The following is a 23,494-nucleotide window of genomic DNA, read 5'->3' on the forward strand; positions in this document are numbered from 1 at the left end:
TGAGACTCGGTCAGATGGTAGTAGTCTTGCTCGCTACTCAGATACACGGAGCCAGCCATGTCGGCCCATAGGTGGCGCTACAGCGATAAAAAGCGCCTTTACGCTCATTACTCCTAAACCGTTTGTCGCACACCCAAGTGTCTTATATCATTGTAATCATTGGCTCAAAACTTAAAAAACGTATAGGTCCGATTTCATTTCCGGTATGCAAATTTTTTCGGTAATTTGCATTTTATGCAAAAAAAAAAAAATGAACTAGTCTCTGGATTTTTGCCGGATCGGAACCAAACCAACGCTGATGAACTCTGTGGAGTGTGAATGTAAATAATTATCGAAAAAAAGTTGAAATTTCGATCCGTGGTGGCTGGGGGGCGACAAAACGTCTGAACCGGAAGGGGCATATTTGATTAAAATGGTTATAACTCGTGAACCGTTTGAGCTATCTTCACGAGGCTTGGACCATATGTTTATACTCTCAGTCCGAGGTCACGGTATAAAAAAGTCGGCGTTTGGCCTCTAGGTGGCGCTATAATATACATTTTCTCGAAAAGGGCAATAACTACCCAACAGTTTGCCCGATCGACTAATTTCTTGGTATGGTGTGTCTTTGTGTCATGTACCATGATTCTAGAAAAGGACATTGGCGTATCTAAAAAAACATGGCCGCCATCGGCCAATGAAGTTTGAGCACTCCTTAGACCGACTTAACGGAGGCCGATCGAAACGACACTCGCTGGGCTTGTTCCACTCATGGTCAAGAAGGTCTGTAAGAAATATGAAGTCATTCGGCCACTGGGGGCGAAATAACGTTTTTGGAGTCCTTTAACAATTGTGTGTCACGTGACATTTGACAAATACTCAAACTATTTACATCAAATGATAGCTCTTCTCATTCTGAACAACTTTGCCTCTTGAACCACTTCTGTCGATCAAACGGTTCGTGAGTTATCGCTGATGATGTCAAAAACCTACTTTCGCGAACTCGTCCTAGGTTTTTCGATTAATCGGAACCAAACCGATTCAGATGACTTCTGTGGAGTGTGAATATCAATAATTATCGAAAAAAAGTTGAAATTTCCTTTCATGGTCGCTTAGGGGCACCAAAATAAAAAAATGGGCGGGGCCTATTTCATTTAAATGGCCATAACTCAATAACTATTAGAGATATGATCATGGGGCTTGAAAAATATGTGAAGACCATCACTCAGAGGTCACATACGTAAGGGCGCGGCGTTTGGACACTAGGTGGCGCTATAACAGTAAAAATGGCTAAATTGACGTGTTTTTGGTTTCAAAAACAATTGTGTATCACGTGAAATTTGACATATACGCAAACTATTTACGTCATATGATAGCTCTCCTCATTCTGAACAACTTTGCCTCTAGAACCACTTCTGTCAAACAAACGGTTCATGAGTTATCGCCGATGATGTCAAAAACCTACTTTCGTGAACTCGTCCTAGGTTTTTTGACCGATCGGAACCAAACCAATGCAGACGACTTCTGTGGAGTGTGAATGTCAATAATTATCGTAAGAAAGTTGAAATTTCCTTTCAAGGTTGCTTAGGGGCATCAAAATAAAAAAATGGGCGGGGCCTATTACATTTAAATGGCCATAACTCAATAACTATATGAGATCTCATCATGGGGCTTGAAACATATGTGAAGACCATAACTCCGACGTCACAAACCTAAGGCCGCGGCGTTTGGACACTAGGTGGCGCTATAACAGTAAAAATGGCTAAATTTACGAGTTTTGGTTGCAAAAACAATTGTGTATCACGTGACATTTGACATATACTCAAACTATTTACATCATATGATAGCTCTCCTCATTCTGAACAACTTTGCCTCTGGAACCACTTCTGTCAAACAAACGGTTTGTGAGTTATCGCAGATGATGTCAAAAACCTACTTTCGCGAACTAGTCCTTGGTTTTTTGACCGATCGGAACCAAACCAATGCAGATGACTTCTGTGGAGTGTGAATGTCAATAACTATCGAAAAAAAGTTGAAATTTCCTTTCAAGGTCGATAAGGGACGCATGCCAAAAGTTCTTAATATGCGGAGCCTTTTACATTAAAATGGCCATAACTCAAGAACTAGCTCTGAGGTCACCTACTAAAGGCAGCGGCTTTTGGCCGCTAGTTCTCTTCATTCTGAACAATCTTGACGCTTTAGACTGCTCGAACCCGGGAATCGCTGCTTGCAGCTATATTTATTATTATTTTTCTCCGCTAAAACTGATCGTACAGCCCAAACCGTAAGTCCGACAGAGCTGAGACTCGGTCAGATGGTAGTAGTCTTGCTCGCTACTCAGATACTCGGAGCCAGCCATGTCGGCCCATAGGTGGCGCTACAGCGATGAAAAGCGCCTTTACGCTCATTACTCCTAAACCGTTTGTTGCACACCCAAGTGTTTTATAAAATTGTAATCATTGGCTCAAAACTTAAAAAACGTATATCTCCGATTTCATTTCCGGTATGCAAATTTTTCCGCTAATTTGCATTTTATGCAAAAATAAAAAAATTGAACTAGTCTTTGGATTTTTGACCAATCGGAACCAGACCAATGCTGATGAATTCTGTGGAGTGTGAATGTAAATAATTATCGAAAAAAAGTTGAAATTTCGATTTGCGGTGGCCGGGGGGCGCCAAAACGTCGGAACCGGAAGGAGCTAATTTTACTAAAATGGTTATAACTCGTGAACCGTTTGAGCTATCTGCACGGGGCTTGGACCATATGTTTATACTCTCAGTCCGAACTCACAGTATAAAAAAGTCGGCGTTTGGCCTCTAGGTGGCGCTATAATATACATTTTCTCGAAAAGGGCAATAACTACCCAACAGTTTGCCCGATCGACTAATTTCTTGGTATGGTGTGTCTTTGTGTCATGTACCATGATTCTAGAAAAGGACATTGGCGTATCTAAAAAAACATGGCCGCCATCGGCCAATGAAGTTTGAGCACTCCTTAGACCGACTTAACGAGGGCCGATCGAAACGACACTCGCTGGGCTTGTTCGACTCATGGTTAAGAAGGTCTGTAAGAAATATGAAGTCATTCGGCCACTGGGGGCGAAATAACGTTTTTGGAGTCCTTAAACAATTGTGTATCACGTGACATTTGACATATACTCAAACAATTTACATTATTTGATAGGTCTCCTCATTCTGAACAACTTTGCCTCTGGAACCGCTTCTGTCGATCAAACGGTTCGCGAGTTATCGCCGATGATGTCAAAAACCTACTTTCGCGAACTCGTCCTAGGTTTTTCGATTAATCGGAACCAAACCGATTCAGATGACTTCTGTGGAGTGTGATTGTCAATAATTATCGAAAGAAAGTTGAAATTTCTTTTTAAGGTCGCTTAGGGGCACCAAAATAAAAATATGGGCGGGGCCTATTACATTAAAATGGCAATAACTCAATAACTATTAGAGATATCATCATGGGGCTTGAAACATATGTGAAGACCATCACTCCGAGGTCACATACCTAAGGCCGCGGCGTTTGGACACTAGGTGGCGCTATAACAGTAAAAATGGCTAAATTGACGTGTTTTTGGTTGCAAAAACAATTGTGTATCACGTGACATTTGACATATACTCAAACCATTTACATTATTTGATAGGTCTCCTCATTCTGAACAACTTTGCCTCTGGAACCACTTCTCTCAAACAAACGGTTTGTGAGTTATCGCCGATGATGTCAAAAACCTACTTTTGCGAACTAGTCCTAGGTTTTTCGATTAATCGGAACCAAACCGATTCAGATGACTTCTGTGGAGTGTGAATGTCAATAACTATCGAAAGAATGTTGAAATTTCCTTTCAAGGTCGATAAGGGACGCACGCCAAAAGTTCTAATCATGCGGAGCCTTTTACAATAAAATGGCCATAACTCAAGAACTAGCTCCGAGGTCACCTACTAAAGGCAGCGCCTTTTGGCCGCTAGTTCTCTTCATTCTGAACAATCTTGACGCTTTAGACTGCTCGAACCCGGGAATCGCTGCTTGCAGCTATATTTAGGGTTTCGAGCCCGAAGGGCTGAAAACCTATTGTATTTGTAAGGATTTTTATTAGGGTTCGAGCGCGAAGCGCTAGAAACCTATTGTATTTGTTGGTTTTATTAGGGTTTCGAGCACGAAGTGCTGAAAACCTATTGTTTTTGTAAGGATTTTTATTCTTCTTATTATTATTCCGCCATAAAACGCGTAGCCCAGCCCAAACCGTAAGTTGTACAAACTCGAGACTTGGTCAGATGGTAGTAGTCTTGCACGCTACTCAGATACTCGGAGTCAGCCATGTCGGTCCATAGGGGGCGCTACAGCGAGGAAAAGCGCCTTTTTGCTCGTAACTCCTAAACCGTTTGTCGCACACCCACGTGTTTTATATCATTGTAATCATTGGCTCAAAACTTAAAACCATCATGGCTCCGATTTTATTTCCGGTATGCAAATTTTCCCGCTAATTTGCATTTTATGAAAAAAAACAAAAATGAACTCGTCCCTGGATTATTGCACGATCGGAACCAAACCAACGCTGATGAATTATGTGGAGTGTGAATATAAATAATCATAAAAGAATGTTGAAATTTCGATTCAGGGTAAATAGGGGGCATCAAAACATCCGAACCGCAAGTTGCCTATTTCGCTAAAATGGCTATACCTAGAGAACGGTTTGAGATATCTTCACGGGGCTTAGACCATATGTGAAGACCCTCAGTCCGGGGTCACAATAAAAAAGACTCGGTGTTTGGCCACTAGGTGGCGCTATAATAGCAAATATCTCGAAAAGGGCTATTACTACTCCACCGTTTGCCCAATCGACTTATTATTTGGTATGTTGTGTCTTTGTGTCATGCACCCTGACTGTATGAAAGGACTTTGGCGTTTCTCAAAAAACATGGCTGCCATCAGCCAATGAAGTTTGAGCACTCATTGGACAGAGTTAACGGAACTCGATCGAAACGACACTCGCTGGGCTTGTTCGTGTCCTGGTCCTGAAGGTCTGTAAGAAATATGAACTCATTCGGCCACCAGGGGCGAAAAAACGTTTTTGGGGTGCTTAAACAATTGTGTATCACGTGACATTTGACATATACCCAAACTATTTACATCATATGATAGCTCCTCTCATTCTGAACAACTTTGCCTCTGGACACGCTTCTGTCGATCAAACGGTTCGTGAGTTATCGCTGATAATGTCAAAAACCTACTTTCGCGAACTAGTCCTTGGTTTTTCAACCGATCGGAACCAAACCAATGCAGATGACTTCTGTGGAGTGTGAATGTAAATAATCATTGAAAAAAAGTTGAACTTTGTTTTCATACACGGTAGGAAATGCCAAAAACTGAACTGGGCGGAGCCTATCACATTAAAATGGCCATAAATCCAGAACGGATTAACACATCATCATGGGGCTTGGAACATATGTGTAGACCATCACTCCGAGGTCACCTACAAAAGAAGTTGGCGTTTGGACACTAGGTGGCGCTAGACCAGTAGAAATGGCTAAATTGACGCGTATTTCATTACTTAAACAATTGTGTATCACGTGACATTTGACATACACACAAACTATTGATATAATATGATAGCTCTTCTCATTCTGAACAAATTTGCCTCCTGATCCATTGATGTCAATCAAAAGGTTCAGGAGTTATTGCTCATGATGTTAAAAACTTACTTTTGCTAACTAGTTCTTTGATTTTTCAACCGATCAGAACCAAACCAATGCATATGAAGTCTTTGGGGTGGGACCATAAAAAGTACTTGCAAAAAAGTAGAAATTTCAATTCAGGGTCTCTATGGGGTGTTAATACATACATGGTCTTGTGTCCATTATAGCCACTAGATGACAGCACAGCATCACTAAGTCGCTATTAGTAAACAACAATACATATTCGATTCATAAATAAATATCTAAGCACTGGATCTTCGCTGGTTATTCAAATAACTTGCATATGAAAGCACTTTTTCTCCTTTTTCCAAAATCCGACAATTCTCACAGCTCAAGGACAACTGGAAAATAATGGTCCAGGTACAGGAACTTTAGACTACTTGCATTTACAAACACTCTTGCCCACTTTACAAAAGCCAATAACTCCTTTGGCTCTTTGACGTTTCAAAATTTACAAATCTTTCCACAGGAGCACTGCAATTTGTAGGTATCATCATCAGCTCATCTTGGTGACAGTGACAGCCTGCATTGTTTCCATCATAACCACTAGATGGAAGCAGAGAATAACTAATTGGCTCATTTGTGGTCTTATAGCACAACCTATGGTCAAGATCACTATTAAAAAAGATACTCTGAAGTAGATTGTCTATATTGGCAATAGATAGTCTTTCACATCTATGAATTACATTTTTACAGGCTTTTTGAACTTGGGACATTTAGGAAAATCACATGCTTTTAGTATATGTGCATGTGTGTTTAAGCATGCGTACATTGCATGAGCCGATACTGATAATTCCTGTCATTTTTCTATGCTAACAATTTCTAAGTGAAATGATTTATCTTCACCATATTTAACAAAGCAATTTGTTTTTATCTCATTTACTGTAATAAGCTCCGTCTGATATTCTTAAATATTTACTCAATAATTATTATTAAAGTAACTGAGTGCAGTTGTGATACATCAAAGGATACACCTGTCCCTCTCGACTGAGACTGTCTTCTCTCAGTGTTTCTCTCCATATATTTATCATTGGACATAGGAGTTTGGGTTGTTTGCCACAATACCATGTATGCTTGCTCACAAGACTGCTTTAATTTTATTAAATTACCTTGGTTTTTTAACTTTTATTTTTTCCGTTTTCTATTCTTCTGTAAGGCTGCTTTGAAACAATCCACATTGTGACAAACAGTATTTAAATAAAATGGATTATTTCACATTTTGATAAAAGGTGACACTTTCAGGACTCCCAAAGTGACGTGCATGCACAACCTGGTGGCTTTATAATAATAAAGCAACAGCATCATTTAGCTTGTTTGCTACTGTGTGTGTGTGTGTGTGTGTGAATTATTAAGTTTAATGAATGTGTGTAATCTTTTAATATTCTGTTCTTACTTTCCTTTCATAAATGTATTGTTTTGCTTATAGACATTTTATCTCATGTTCAGCTGCTTTCTTACAATAAAATTGTATAAAAAAGCTTTATGTAAATAAACTTGATTTGAGATAAACAACCATGCAACATTTTATAACAGTACAAATTTTAAATTTGTATTTTAGCCAATAGATGGCAGCAGAGTAGCACTAACTTGCTTATTGTAATCCATTGGTTTTTGTTCAGAACACAAAAGAAGGTATTTTGAAGAATGTTTATATTTAAAACCAGTTGGTCCTCATTGTATGAAGACAAAACTGATGCAAGTCAATAGGAAGCAAACACTTTTGGTTACCAACATTCTTTTAAATCTATTCTTCTAGACGCATGTGTTTCTGGACACACAATCAAGCCCAACAAATGTATTGTTACTTAAAAAAGGGATATATTCAAATATTATTTATATAAATACATAAATGTAATTGCAAAAAACCCCAATAATTAATGCATTTTTTTTACTTTTTTGTGAAGCAATAAATAAATAATTTAAGTAGTATTAAAAGTATCTTAACAAAACTGCTGGGTACATCAAAGGACACAATAACATAAAGGCTAGCCATATTTTAAACGAAGCGTATATAAGTATTTAAAAGTAACAAAAAGATATCAAGGATTTTAATTGTTCATGTATTGACATAGCAAAGTGTTTTGTTTTAATAGATAGACCTACATATTAAATCAAACCAATTGGAAAAAGGAAAATATTTTTAATGACAGAATATAGAAATTGATAAAATAAATGAAAAATTAAACACTGGAACATCAATAATGATTTAGAACACACAAAATAAATTATAATAATTAATAATAATAATTGAAAAATTAAAATGCATTTCTTCATGTCTTATGTCATTTCAAAAATATATAATAAGAAAAGAAAAAAGGAGCATTTGTCATATTCATTCATAAATATGGATTTTTTTGAGAAATATATATAACATTAATATATAACACTTAGAGAAATATATAACAGGGTTTATGCAAACAGGGCAATGGTGTTTGTTTGCTAAAATCTCAGCCACCTTTGTTACATTAAGCACACATAGCTACATGAGGAACAATAGTGTTTTACACTCAGTTGTTTGAAAATACATCCAGGATTGGGGTTTTATCCAACCAATATGTCATCATCTACTATAAAGAAGAGTGTTTAGTAAACTATAAATGTAATACCACATTTACTAATACTTGGTACAAAGTGATTGAGGCTTGATCAAAAATGCTCAACAGTGGTGTTGTCAGTTTGCTGAAAGTTTTGCTATTATCACTTGATGAAAACTAACCTCAGTGCTATTAGAGCAAAAGTGGCATATCTGGTTAATATTTAACTGGAAGTACATCATATACCCATATGGAGTTACCCCATTCGATGAAATTTTTATAAAATGCTTTTTATTCATTCATTCATTTTCAATGCATTGAAAAAATTAAAGTACACATAAATACACAACCACAAAGTAAACAGATACATGATGAAAGCAGGAAGAAAGCAAAAGGGCGACTCAGAGCAGGACCAGGATGAAGGCCAATTGCAGACGTGATGCAGATTAGAGGTACGGTAGGATGTAAACACAGCTCTGTGTGATGTAAGTAAAGGTGAGAACAGTGTTGTTCTAAATGAACGTGATGGTGAATGACAGTTGGACCTGGGTAAGATATCTTGATACTTGGTGTGACCAGTGGCATTGAAGATGAGTTGGGACTGTGCTAAACCGGCACAGCTGAAGATGCATTGGAACTGGTTTGAATCAATGGAGACTGACTGTGAATAAAAGTGAATAAAATGTAGATGAATAAAAGTCATTGAGCAGTTAACATTTCAGATTATTTGACATATCACACTGAAAGAAGTGTAATAATGTAACAAGACAAAATTATGCTGGTTTCCTCTTCTGAGAGTCATGAATAAAAATCAAAACCTGCAATGAGCCGAAAGTCATTCATTCAGATAGTTTTGAAAAAACGTAGGTTTGTCTTCTGCTACTAAATGGAGTCACACAGAAATACTGTAAAGTCAATATTTTGTAACTGGAATGTAAATCTATCAACCAAACTTGCCTTCAGTCAACAGTCCAAGATGAAGGTGGTGTTGAAGTGATACGTCCAATATTGTGCAATCAAACTCTACTTGATTTTATAGAAACTGGCAATGTCTGCTGGTCACGGAGTTGAGAACAATGGAATGTTGTTGTTACAAAGATGATGTTGTCATCAGAGCAGCATAGAAGATTTGGTGTATCTGTTGAAAATGAGATTCTGATTATAACATTGTTGTATGTAAAGCCTACTACATCTGTTGCATTAATACATGGTCAATATATAGAATCTTTCACAATATGTTTGTAACACAAACGTATGTTATACATTGGACATGTTAATATAATAAAAGTCATGGCCAAAAGATAAAATATATTTTCACCTGTGTATTACTATTTGAAGTGTTGGGATATAGATGCCAATGAACCAGCAGATTTTGACAATGATTTTTCTGAGTTCACATTTCTCCTTTTGTTTTTCTCCTTCCTTTTTCCTTTATATGTTGATGTTACTGTTGTGTTTTAAGACTACATACACATTCATGATATATAGATAGACATTACACACATTTTAAAGAATAAAACAAATTAATAAATATAATACTTCAATGAACGAATTAATGAATAAAGGAAAAAGACACAAATAAAAATGAAATAATAATTTAAAAAACATAATGAATAGTAGTACAATGTTTGAGAAGTATATAAATACGTTTAAAGATTATTAAATAAATTATTTTATTATATTAGGTTAAAAAATATAATATTCAGTTAGGTAAAATTTAAATCTACATCACCCTTACAGCCAGTAATAATAGAAACAAATTGTTGCCTTCCCAATGCTGCCTTCACATGCTACCAGAAATGTGCTGCTTCTGCTGCCTTTTAACTGCACGTGTTTAACAAAAAAGTAGTATGTAATATGGTCATTTATTTGCAGTACAGCAAAATACTTTCCTTCTGGTCAGCGGATTGTGGCCTATGCAGTATAATTACTGAAGTTTATATAGGTCACATCCAAAGATCGTTTGATCAAATGATTATTTGCTTGGAATACAGGAAATACATTTCTTATGGTTGGTTGATCGTATGCAGTATAGTTGCTTACGTGTAGTTTTTATACATACATCCAAAAATCTGATCAGATCCACAATGTTCACATTTGATTTAGTCATCACATAAAGCCCATATGTTATGTTTATAGTGAATGACTTTTGTTGTATCTGTTGTGGTTTGTTATGTGCAGTGAAAAGACTTTAAATGGCTATTCACATTTTTTGTCTTTTAAATGTAGAGTTTTTCTAGGTGCATCAGCAGCACATTACCTTAAGAATATATATCAAGTTCTCAGAATGATAAGCTTAGTAATGATGAAGACACAGATGATCACAGTTTAAATAAATCTACTAGCAGAGTTATTGCCAGGTTTATAACTCATGGTTACTTAGTAACAACAGACACATGATATAAAATGAACTGGCAGGATACTGGAGAACAGTTAATGGATGCTCTGCTCAAGCTGTCTAACTGATCTCACCTGAGATAGAGTCATTTTTCATCTACTGGAATTTTAACAGTTAGGCATGTTTGATTGTTTAGTTGTCCAGTAATCTTGAAAAATATTATTATATTTTGTAGTTTAAGATAAATTGAGTAAATATATTTTCTTAAAAACAATAGTACAAAAATATATAACTAAATAAGAAAATAAATAAATTAAATTCATACTCACAATAATTCCGATAGCATGTGAAGGCAGCAAAAACTCCCACAGGGGCCGTCCATATTTTAAGCCCTACCCCTGTATCCCCCTCCCCCCCATACTGTTGGACATTTATTCATTTGGCAGACGCTTTTTTTATCCAAAGCGACTTACAAGTTTGGACGATTTCTTTATTCTAAAAATGTCAGTGCAATACATTTATAATGTAAGTAAATATGCATCACTGTTTACTTGATCCAAGTTAATGTTTTCAGACCTTTATATTATCTTCATCAACTTCATTAGTGGAATAAACATATAAACTCTATCAACACAATGAACTGTTTCACTTTGTTATATAATAGTAACCTTTTCTTAAAGTATTTCTTCACCTTTTTTTGTTTACCTTTATGCGATTTCATATGTTTTTCCTTCTAGCACATTAAAATAGCCACTTGAGCACAATGCAGTCATGGTAGCTAAAGTATGTGGGCATTATGTCAATCTTTATTTTATCCAACTCAACATCTTTTACATAAACATGATCAATCAATGTGCCGTTTTCAGTTGTTGCACTGTGAACTATTTGTGTGAAACCAAACTGCTGCATAACATCATGAATAGTTGATTTATTGAGAAGGTTTTCATTGAAATCTCCAAGAATGATTTTGCCTCCTGGAAAACTGTTGATTTCATTGATCAAGTGAATCAAGTTCTCTCTAAACAACGGTACATTATATGATGGAGGTCTGTACACGACTGCCACTGTTGTGTTTAAATGTTCAACCCTGCACATTACACATTCAATGTTAATACATGGTAGATCAAGTACAGTAATGTCTACATTGTCTTTGTGATATACACCCACACCACCATGATCTTCCTCCTTTAGTTTAGCAAAAACATCTCGGCTTCTGTCATATGCATCACTTCGTGCTTTGTCATGAAAATAGTATCCAGCAAGACTGATATCATTATCATAATAGTTTGTTTTTAGCCATGTCTCTGTCACACAAATCATATCTGCTTGAAAATATCTACTGTCATGTCGAATGTCTGAGATATGTGGAATGAGCCCTTGCACATTGTGTAACATCATTTGAAATGTTGAACTTTCTGTTGTTTCACATGGAAGAATGAATGGTGGCATACTCTGCAAAGCTTGTACAATGTTATCTTTTGCAAAAATAACTTTCTCCTTGAAATCTTCTATTATCAGTCCATCAAGAGAAGTCACACGACTTAAAGCAACATAAGCTTGTCCTGGAGCAAATATCTTTTTCAATGACACAACAGCTTTGTTCACTGTGAGACCTTGTACTTTGTGAACTGTACATGCGTAAGCAAGTTTCAGTGAATACTGTATTCTGATGCCCCCAGCGCTTGTGACTTTTTCTTCTGAAGGTTCAATCGGTGTACATTTCTCCAGTCCAGGTTTTAAACATGGGTTTTTACGTCTGGCTTCTTTACCAATTCTTTCATCATCAAAATCAATATAAATTTTGGTTGGAAATCTTTCATCATCATCATAACAGAATTCTTTAATTGTCCCAAAAACACCATTCACAAGCCCATCAGAAACATTGATATTCTTCAGCAGCATTACTCGAGCATCAACAGATAACTCAAGAGATTTCTCCAAAGAACTGTTCTGAATTCTGACATGAAACCCATCTTTTCTTTCCATTCGGCCAGTTTTAGCATTTCTCTCAAAGTCTTTGGCATCTACAGTAACTGTGTCAGAGCACAATTTACACAACTTTTTTATGTTATGATCATCAACTTCTCTGTTAGTTGCATAAATGTGGATAGCTGTGCTTTCATCTCCATCACCAGTTTCACATTGTTTAAGCATAGCAACATCTGCTTCAAGCATTGGTTCTCCTTTTTTATGTACTCTCAGACGATTTAATAATTCTGCAAACCTTTTGTCCTTTTGTCTCATAATCTCTGTAAGCTCAACGAAACTGAAGTTAGTTTCCCAAAGATTCACACTGTTCACAGGTTCGGTGTAAAGTGGTTTTCCTTTGACAGGTGACAACTGATAAAAATCTCCGACTGCTATGACACAGACTTTTCCAAATGCAGAATAATCCCCAGTTTGTTTTATCTGTCTCAATCTTCCATGAATATATGCTAGAAGTTTATGATCAACCATTGAAATTTCATCAATTATCAAAATTAGCAGTTTTCCAAATTTGGCTCTCAATGAATTAATTTTTTCATCTCCAAGTGGTTGATACGGCAGTGAAGCATTTGTTCCGATAGAGAAAGTGCTGTGGATTGTAGCGGCATTGATATTATAAGCAGCAACACCAGTCGGAGCTGTTAACAGCACGTGTGTCTCATCTGGATTGTCTGACAACTGTGAGAGGATACGAGACATTTCATAATACATTGCTTTAATCAGTACAGACTTTCCAACACCTCCTGGACCAGATATGAACACATGAAATGGATCTGGGTTTTCACATTGTACTTTTGCTAAACACCACTGACGTACTTTATAAAAGATTTGTGACTGTTTTTCATTCAATGATCGTAGTAAAGCCATTGCATCTTGTTTTGTCATAGCAGATGGATTTTTTTCTATTTTGGAAACACCTGCATTTGGTAATAGATCGGGTATGACATCATCACCTTCCTCTGTTTCTGTTTGTTGTTTATTGTCAAGACATTCCAAACGCTCAAGTTCTGCTTCTGGACACATTTCACCCCAAGCATCTTCCATTGGTCCATGTTGTTCTAGATCATCTTGAGCTCTCTGTATTGTCTCTGCTTCTTTTTCAAATTTTGCCATGTTTGTGTCCACTATCATTTTCACTGACTCAAGCTCGTCATTAATGGTTACATATGCAGTCTCATAAAAATCTTTATGGGAAGTGAAATTTGGTGGTTTCAGTTGGCTTTGAGAAAAATGAGGCAAAAATAATTCCAAAATACTTTGAAAATAATTTTCAGGATTTTTAGTGGGTGAAAAACGTGCATATCGTACAACAGCAAAGCCTGTGCGAGTTCTTTTTCTCACAAATCCCATGTCATTTTCCAGTTTTACTCTGTTAGAACAAGAGGTTTCAGATTTACACAAAATTCTGTATTCTGATGCAAAAGTTGCTAAACACATTCCAGTAAATTCTTTTGTGTTTGGTCGAGCTCTGTATCTGTCTGTGATGCTTTTCATCCATATGTCATCACTGTCGTTTTCTGCACATTCAGCTTTTTTCTGCATTACGTTTAAGGGCAAACTCATTTTTACTGTATTAGGTCCAGTTGGAATGAAGACCACTTTCCTTGATGCTTCTTTTAATCTCATGTTTGTCAACCGATAAACACTTTCTTGAGCCGAGACCTCTCGATTATGTAAAAACACGCTTCCAAGTTTTCTTAAAGCCTGCTTTGCATCCATATTACCTTGATTGTGTGCTTCTTTCTGAGCATTAGCCAGCAGCAATCCCATTTCTCTCTCTGCTTTAGAAATGTAGGAAATGATATAAACAACACAAGAATAAGCATCAACAACAAACTGTATGTCCATGTTTGCATTCCAGCAACGTAAAAGATCTGGATTGTACTGATTCACCCACACGTCACTTGGCTTTCTCTTCAACAGAACACTTGTTTTCTTGGTCAGTTTGATGTACGCTGCTTCAAAGATCTGTTGATTTATACCAAGAGATGCAAACAAAGAGTCAACTGAGTCAAATACAGCATCACTATTCAACAAACATTCTTTTACTTGTTTTAATACAGATTCAGCTAGCTCACTTGATATTTCTTTAGAGTTGTTTGTATTTTCATGTTTTTTATCATCAGCTCCTTTTTTATCCTTATCAGTATTTCTGCTTCTTGTAATGAAAGTATTTTTGCTCGGTGGACGTGGAAAGTTAAATCTACACACAGTTCCTTTCTTTCTACATGTTTTTGAATGTCTTTTGCTGTGTTGTTGAACACTGCTCACAATTTCATACAGTTCATCTTCCTCAGATGGCATTTCACAAGTCACATACTTATCAACAAATGCTACAACATCTTTATCATCATCTCTGTCCACTTGAGGTGCATTTTCAACCCAAAACAAACAGTGTGTATGAGGCGATCCACGCTGCTGAAATTCTACACGATAGAAATAATCAATGACTTTTCCGATTGGTTGAGCAGGCGACATGATCACATCTTTAAGAAAGCAATGAAACCGATGATCAAACATACGAGCAGCAGTTACTGGATTACGTTTAAGCATTCCACATCTCTCAGACCAGTCCAGTTCATCAATAGGAGTTTCACAGCCCTCTTGTCTCGCAATAGTCTGCATTAACTCTGGCCAGCGCAAGTCAGCTGATGAAAATGATGCAAAAAACGATGGTAGGCCTTGTTGACGCAAAATAGCGAAAAGGTCTCGTTGGCAAGAGCTCCAAAAACTCGGTGATCCTCTTATTGGCTTTAAGAATTTGTAACCCTGATCAAAATTCAAAATCTTTTGCAGTGATTCTTTATTTGTCAGATTCTCTGGAGTAATTTTTGTTTTGTTATCAGTATGATAACCTTTCCTTAAAGCAATTGATACATTTGAAATCACTTGATTCAGCTCAGACAAATATTGGCCATAAAATATGTAATCTAGGTTTTGAGCAAAACGTCCGTCTGCGTTTAGGATTCTATTTTTCAAGTATTTACAAATTGTTAGTTTTTCCTGTCTTGAGTCATGAAACGTTCCTGTGCCTTTTGGAAAAAGAACTGGAAAACATTTGGCTTCATTAGTTTCATCCATTAACATTCTCACTGGACTACTGCCCTCTGCTGGTGCAAGTGACATAATGCCATCAAAATGCTGATCACAAATTTCTTGTCCAATATCCACTGGTTGAAGGCATGTGTCCATATATAATCCATGCTGTTGTCTATCATGAAGTGTCTCATCAGTCATCTCATCATCTTCATTCTCAGTTTTGTTCTCTGTCTCAACACACATGTCCTGACAATTCTCTGAACGTTGCTCATTATTGTCAATTTCCTCAACAATCTCTTCTTCTGTTTGACTCAGAGGATTAATCCAAGTCTCATTAAAGTCCACATCTGAATACCACTTGTTATTATCCTTTAAGTATGCCAGTGCTGTCTTTATCTTATCAGTATGTACATACTTATACTCATAATGTCCTTTATATGTTAATTTCCTCTTTAGCTTCACACGAATCATCAAATCATCATTTTCTGATCTTGGTAACACATTCACCACTTCTGTCACATTAGATGGGACACAAGTCACAGGTCCATGAACACCATTCTGTCCACCTCGTGGTAATGCCAGCATCTTCATGAATGGAATATGCTTTGCTATCAGATGTGTCTCAAGAGAATTTAAACAGCTCAGTTCAGGAGGAATAGGATCCAACACAAGATTGTTTGCTACACTTTCAGCAGGCATTTTACCATCAGAAATCTTTCTATCACATGTGTGACAAATCCACAGAGATGCAGCAGAGCTGTTTCTGTACACACAGTCTTCACAACAGTCTTCATTACACTCATGTACATAATTAAATGTTACACATTTTTCTGCAACATACCTGCATTGTGCTGACTTTTGAAAGTATGTATCTATTCTGCAGTGTTTGACCTGCATTTTAAAGCAACAGCGATGACAAACTGAACAAACATATTCAGGACCTGTAGATATTTTATCTTTAAACTGTTCTATCACAAAGTCAATGTCCTTTTTATTCATCTGTGTCTCACATCGTCTTTCAGTGTTTCTTATTTTAATCCTACTGGCAAAGCCATCATCATTTCTGTATTTCTGTATATTATAATCTATAACACTGTTTCTATGTATTTCATTCTCATGGTATTTTCTGTGGCTAAATTCTTTTTTGGCCTGTTTGTGTATTTCATTTTCGTGGTATTTTCGGTGGCTAAATTCTTTTTTGGCCTGTTTGTGTATTTGATCATTCGCATACTTCTCTGTACTAAACTTTTTCAGAACCTCACGATGCAAATCATCAAATTTATATCTATCTTTACTATATTGTTTGATCTTTTCTTGATGCTGTTCATTTTTCTGGTATTTCTCAGTGCTAGATTTCATCAGTTTATCTTTGTAAGTTTCATCCTCATGATACCTTTTGTTAACATTGATGTTTTTCTTCTGTTGTAAGTCATTATTGGTGCTGTATTGGAGTTTCTCCCTGTTCTGCTTACGTGAGTATGGTGTTCGTTTTAATGAATCATCTTCAGATAGTGATTTACAAAAGGAGGCACAGCTACTATCATTGGTTTTCACACACAGAACAACTTCATAATGACAGCTATTGACATGTTTCAGGTAAATCCCATTGCTTTGACAACCACGTCTATTTGATGACACATTTGAAGATGAATATTTGAGCCATTTATCATCACTGTATGTAAATATGTCAACACCAATTAAATCGCTAGTAGCCTGAATCTCAAGTTCTGTTGCCCAAACACCGAGATATTTCATCCTTGATGTGGATATATAGTCTCTTACAGAACTGTGTCCTTCTCTGAGATACTGTGTGTAGTTTGATTCATTCTGCAGTATGTGTGTAACAACAGCTCGTCTCATTCTACGATGTTCTGTCTCATCCTGAGATACAGCACAGGTTACTGCTCGGAAAAAACAATTGCCATCTCCTACAATACTTTTAGTTACACAAGGCTCAGCCATTTCAACAGCCACACTTGCATTGTTCTGTTCTCTGACAATGTTTACAATGCTCAACTTTAAACAAATGCTTTTTTGTTGCTGTACTGTTAACGGACTAAACTGAAAAGTGTCATTGACAATTTCTGAAATAAATTCAACATCACTTGTATTTTCATCTGTTGACTCCACACAAATGACTTCAGGTGTGTGTTGAACACACGTTTCATCAACAGATTCTGTATCTGTGCTTGTGACATCAATAACACACTGATTGAGATTTACATCAATTTCCATTTTAGCATTTACCGCTTGTTCAGCTTCAGCATCTGTCGCGACTACTGGACTGTACACAGAGACAGAAGGCACATCACTCATGTTTGCATTCACCCCAGTTACTTCAAAGGGAGTACCGTCAGCTTCCAGTGAGGCTCCGAGCTTCTTAAAATGCGTGCACAGAGATCTCATGTCACGGTGGAAAACCACTACACTCTTACCCTCACATGCTAATGTTCCGTCATGATTTCGTGAATGTGGATCGATGACTGCATACCAGGAGCCTTGTTTGACTGCTGCACAAATGCTTCTCTGGACATTCACCAAACATGCATCAAAATTCTGAAATGCTCGAGTCAGTGATTTATCTAGAGACATGTAAACATTACGCATAGATTTCTGATATCTAGTCACACCAAACAAACCACTTAATGTTGTCCCATAGTTTATTGCAAAAGTACAATCATTCAGTGTGTGTGTGTCAGGCAGTTCCTCGACGTACATGTAGCCATTGATGCGGTCACTGATCTTTCCAGCAGCTTCCAGGTCTGAATAGAATTGATCACCATGCAATAACACAGAATTAATATCACTGGTGCTCCACTGAAAAACATTTTTCAATTTACACATCAGAATTGCAGTTAAACTGTTAACAGCACATTGCTTCCCATAATTCTGGACATAACGAGGATCTCCTTGATGGAAAGAGCCAGTGATATAGGATTTCTGAGGAAACAAATCAAAAACAGCATTCATGGTTATTTTAGATTTTTGCTCATAGTTTGATTGACACGTTGGTTCAGGACTGATTTCAGAGATGGTTTCATGATTAGGCATATTGGAAGGTATTTGGAAAGGTATTTTGGAAGGTATTTGGAAAGGTATTTTGGAAGGTATTTGGAAAGGTATTTTGGAAGGTATTTTGGAAGGTATTTGGAAAGGTATTTTGGAAGGTATTTGGAAAGGTATTTGTGCAGAGCTGTCATGATGTCCGAAACATTCAGTTGATTGTGCCACTTTTTTAACAGCAGGCACATCCTCTGCAGGATAAGCAGCCATCCGGTCCACCATCCTTTTCTTGGCTACCTGCGAACGCAGGCTCTTCTTAGTACGGGGCATTCTGCACACAAAAATAAATAAAATTAAAGATTAGTTACAAATGCAATACAATATCAAAAAACCTAGTTTAAATTTTTTTCATATTACAACAAGGTCTTATATTATTAATGACAGTATTTGTTTCCATTTTGTGTAGTTTTAAGTATAAGGTGACCAGATGGGCCTGTCGCAGGAACACCACCTGCCCAGGATATCACGTATGTTTCTGACTATGCATGCAAAATGTACTTGCTACATCATGTGCCAACTTATGTGTTTTTTGCATAGGGTTGGGTACTGTTTGCGATTTTTTTTATACTCTTTTGAAACAATAATGGTGCCCTAATCATTACCTAAAAAAAGATATTGAATGATATTAAGTAGTACATTACACAAGATCATTATGCAGATGATACTCGATACACATAGATTCACATAAGTCACCAAAAACATATTTTGCATTTTGCATACCCAGATATGGACACAGTGTACTGTACTGATCATGTCCCTTGGAACAAGCACATTTGGTCACTTTCCTTGACCAATGAAATTATTTGATGATACTACTACATAGCTGATCTAGTAACTGAATACTACTGCGCAACTTCAAATCTAAAGTATCAGCTCAAAACAATATTCACATAAAAGACATTTAGTGAAACACAAAAAAAAATAACCATTGACTAAACAACACTTTGTAACATAATAAGACTTAACTTCTAGTTACATTTTAAAAATATTTATAAACAAAAGACAAAATTTACATTTTTACCTCAGATTCACTTTCACCGTCTTCTGCAACATAAAAGTGAAAAACATTTAATAACCAACATACAACATTACACTTTAGCTTATTATAAAGTGCTGACTTTTAAAGAAATGTCAGTTTAGTTTATTTGAACATTAATCATGCATGTCACTTTACGATACATCTATAAAGCAAACACACATACACGAATAAATGTGTGTCACAACACCCACCACAGCAGACATAAATGTATATAATAATCACTTTTATTGTAATAAAGTACTATCGTAAAGCATAATAAGCCGTTTACCTTCATTTTGCTCTCATATAACTAGATCAATAATATCAGTACCATTGTACACATGGTCAACGAGGGAATGGGGAAAAATAAAATCCCTGTCCGGCAAAGTGAAAAGGAAAATACAGTAATATACTACGACTTTGCCTTATTTTTATAGTATTTATTTTTAATACTGCTCCAGTGAGCATATACACCTTAAAATGTAGATGCACAATTTCATTATTTTTATATTTTTTAAGAAATAAAAATAATGGGAACCATTCTTCGTTTTTTCCGTATGAAATAGTTTGTAGACGGTCCATAACTGCTAACCTTCCATGCGTCGCATCAAAACAGACATAAAGTTTTAAACTGTGATCTGTGTCGATTTAGACATTGCAAATAAGCGAACTTGTAAACAATTACACTCCTCTACAAATCTTTTTACATTATTCGAGGCTGCATATCCGTCTTATACAACATTAAACTTCTAACCAGCGTTACATGAGTACACGAAGTCATAATATATCTATAAATATAAATCACAATTCGACCTGAATATAAAAATAATGAACACATGACGGAATTATCCTTAAAACGTTAATTTGATATCATAAAAAAATAAGGACAAAACGCGTAATACAGTCAAACATTACCAACTGAGCATAACAAACACGAACGGTAACACTATTACTAAACAAACATACTGTCAAAATAAATCGATGTATTATTTTCTCTAATGAACATGTTTTAACATTTTACACCGGAGCATTGGCATCGCGTGACTTACCACTTGCAAACATCCAAAATGGATTCCTTCTCTTCCCAACAAAAACGGATATAGGCTTTCAACAAAATTTGCGACACCTAGTGGAAAAAACTTATATCATACTTTACGTACAAACATTAACTAGCTACTATAATGAAAAATTGTTTCTTTATTGAAATAGGATTACCATAACAGGATATATTCATCTATATTTGTATTGAAATAGGATTACCATATAGATAAAAGGATACATTTGTGGAAACTGTGGAGTTACTGCAAAAACAATCCCTGCTTAAAAAAACATTAAGTTGTGAGTCACTTTTAGATTTTTTTAACTGTCATCTGCGTACTTGAGGATTATTTCTGACCATTTGTATTTCTTAATGACTATTTATATACCTGTTCTGTTCTTTATACAGACCAACGAACTCCAGCACGTCTTATATATCTTTATTATGACCCCTGTCGTCCCCAAACATGCCTACGTGACTATGGATCTCAGTATATTAGATGACCACTAGATGTCCTCATAACCTCATATATGCATAATTCACATAATATGTTACAATACCCATCATTTGATTCCTAAAGGATAATACAATATATCAGAAAACTCAAATGATCTCAAACTGGTATCTTGAACATGACACTGAACTCATTGTAATCCAAAGGCCTACACACTCACCATATCTTCATTTAAGTGGCTTTGATGAAGAAACAATCACACACTTGATAACAATAAACAAACATGACATATTTTATGACAATAATAAATACCAGAATATCTATGAATATACAACATGTCATACCACAATAATTGGTTTATTTTATTAATTCATATGTTGCCTATTTCAGTATATATTTCTTTAATTGTGTTACTTAGGCCTTTTTGTCTTTTGTTTAGAAATATTGAATAAAATGAGACCCACAATTCAAACCTTACAGGTTATATTAACAGAAGCCAGTGAATTGCTCTGTAAATATAAATTAAAATACAAAAAAGTTGTATTAAAGGAGAATGGAGACGTTTGCATTCTAACATATGCTTCACAGTGATCACATCTTTACACTAGCAACAAACTCTATTACACATTGGTCCTTCGAGGCAAATAGCTAATTTCTGCATCAATAGGATATCTTACACTCCATTTAGCAAAGACTCTACATGATTTTCGTCCACGACGACAGCAGATTCCTCCTGTCTGGACTAGGAATTACGTCTCTTCCAGCCCTACAGTCCACACAACTGGAGCTCAGAAGTTATGAGTGGAATGAATTAAACATCACAACCTGTCCCCTGTTACAAGAGCACCCCTGTAGTTTCATGGTTAACTCCACAATGGGGGTTCTTATGTAAATGCAGGAGGATAACAAGCGGTTACATCACACCATATTGGATAAACAGAATCAAAAAGACGCTGGCAGAGCCTATCCCACAAACCCTGCTCCAGAACAAACACTTGTCCCTACATTAAGTGCCAATATGAGGCATTAAGCCACTTTCAGTATAGCACCTTAGTCTGTTAACCAACCATTACGTGACGTTGAATACTGGCCACCCCCTCCAGTGACTTTGAATGAGACACTGACATAGTCTGGTTTTACAGAGGTTATGGAGGAGATATAGGAACGTGTTTGCTTCTTAGAACTGAAAGGCTCATCTTCCTCCTCCAAAGCAAGGTATAAACAGCCATGGTGATAAGGAGTCAGAGTCATGGGCAAACTCACATAACATGGGTAACCCTCCATTGCCGCCACTAAGAGATTACAACATTGGTAATATAGGACAACACAGCCATGAGAAATGTAATCCCTTAAGCCTTTTTTTTACCTTTTTTAAATTTAAATTTAGCCTTTAATCCCAAGTTTCACCAGTGATGATCCGCAAGAGTTTGCAGGGCTTCGAACATCTGTTGACAATATCCTTCCCCTGACGCTACAGAGAGATTTAAATACCAAATTATGCTGGAAAATGCTAAATTCGAGGAAGTACTCCTGATAGCTGATTCCTATAGTACTCTCTGGACTCTCTAGGTCAATAATGATCAAAAACATGTTGAGTTTATTTGTTGTGTGACCATTACAGGGTCCTTTATTATATTAACGTGAATAATGTACGTTAAAGGTTGCTACTCCTTAATAAATAATCCAACTGACTTGCAATTAAGTAGTATTATACATATTATGACTCAAAACAAGCATGCTCATCGGAAGAGGCATGCCTTCATAAAAGTCCAAAACGTGAAATATTCATTCAAATGGGCTTTTCATACATGTCTTTGTAAGCATGAGTAGTCTGCATAGACCGTTACTGATCACCTAAGTCAAAATTCTGGGTCTAAAGGCCTATCATTCATTGAGGATGTGTGTTAGGGCCATTTCTGAAATGGATTTGACTAATTTATTCTGATAACGTGAGTCTCGCTACTGAATTATCTGAATGACTTGATATAAGAAAATGTAATGTATGTCCTATATGTGCATGTGTGTGTCCTCATGCCTCGGTCTGTATGAGCCAATGCTGACCATCTGACTCATTTTTCTGGGTGTGGGGTTGTATTGTCGATTGTGGACATGTTAGTTTGCCATCCCTGAAGCCCGTCGACATTTACTAACCTGAACCTCTCGAAACCCGATAATTGCTGCTTGCAGCTATATTTATTCTTCTTCTTATTATTCTTCCCTAAAACTGAATGGGCAGCCCAAACCGTAAGGCCGACAGAGCTGAGACTTGGTCAGATGGTAGTAGTCTTGCTCGCTACTCAGATACACGGAGCCAGCCATGTCGGCCCATAGGTGGCGC

At 36.5% G+C, this 23,494-nt stretch overlaps 2 protein-coding genes across 2 annotated transcripts in view; one reads left to right on the forward strand and one right to left on the reverse strand.

Moving 5' to 3' along the window:
- Window positions 1-23,494, forward strand: part of LOC306891750 (uncharacterized protein) — a 209,039-nt gene that overhangs the window by 159,946 nt on the left and 25,599 nt on the right. The gene's annotated exons all lie outside the window — the stretch shown is intronic.
- On the reverse strand, window positions 13,895-20,785 carry LOC306892452 (uncharacterized protein; the record flags this gene model as incomplete). The annotated part of the gene is made up of 4 exons (XM_079453578.1): window positions 20,713-20,785; window positions 19,667-19,689; window positions 17,629-18,916; window positions 13,895-13,912 (listed from the first exon to the last, which is right to left on the reverse strand). Exons 3-4 carry the CDS (start codon window positions 18,913-18,915, stop codon window positions 13,895-13,897), a joined length of 1,305 nt encoding a protein of 434 aa, XP_079309704.1. The 5' UTR covers window position 18,916; window positions 19,667-19,689; window positions 20,713-20,785.

This window comes from Barbatula barbatula, assembly GCF_947034865.1.
Source record: "Barbatula barbatula genome assembly, chromosome: 3".
In the NCBI taxonomy this organism is placed as follows: domain Eukaryota; kingdom Metazoa; phylum Chordata; class Actinopteri; order Cypriniformes; family Nemacheilidae; genus Barbatula; species Barbatula barbatula.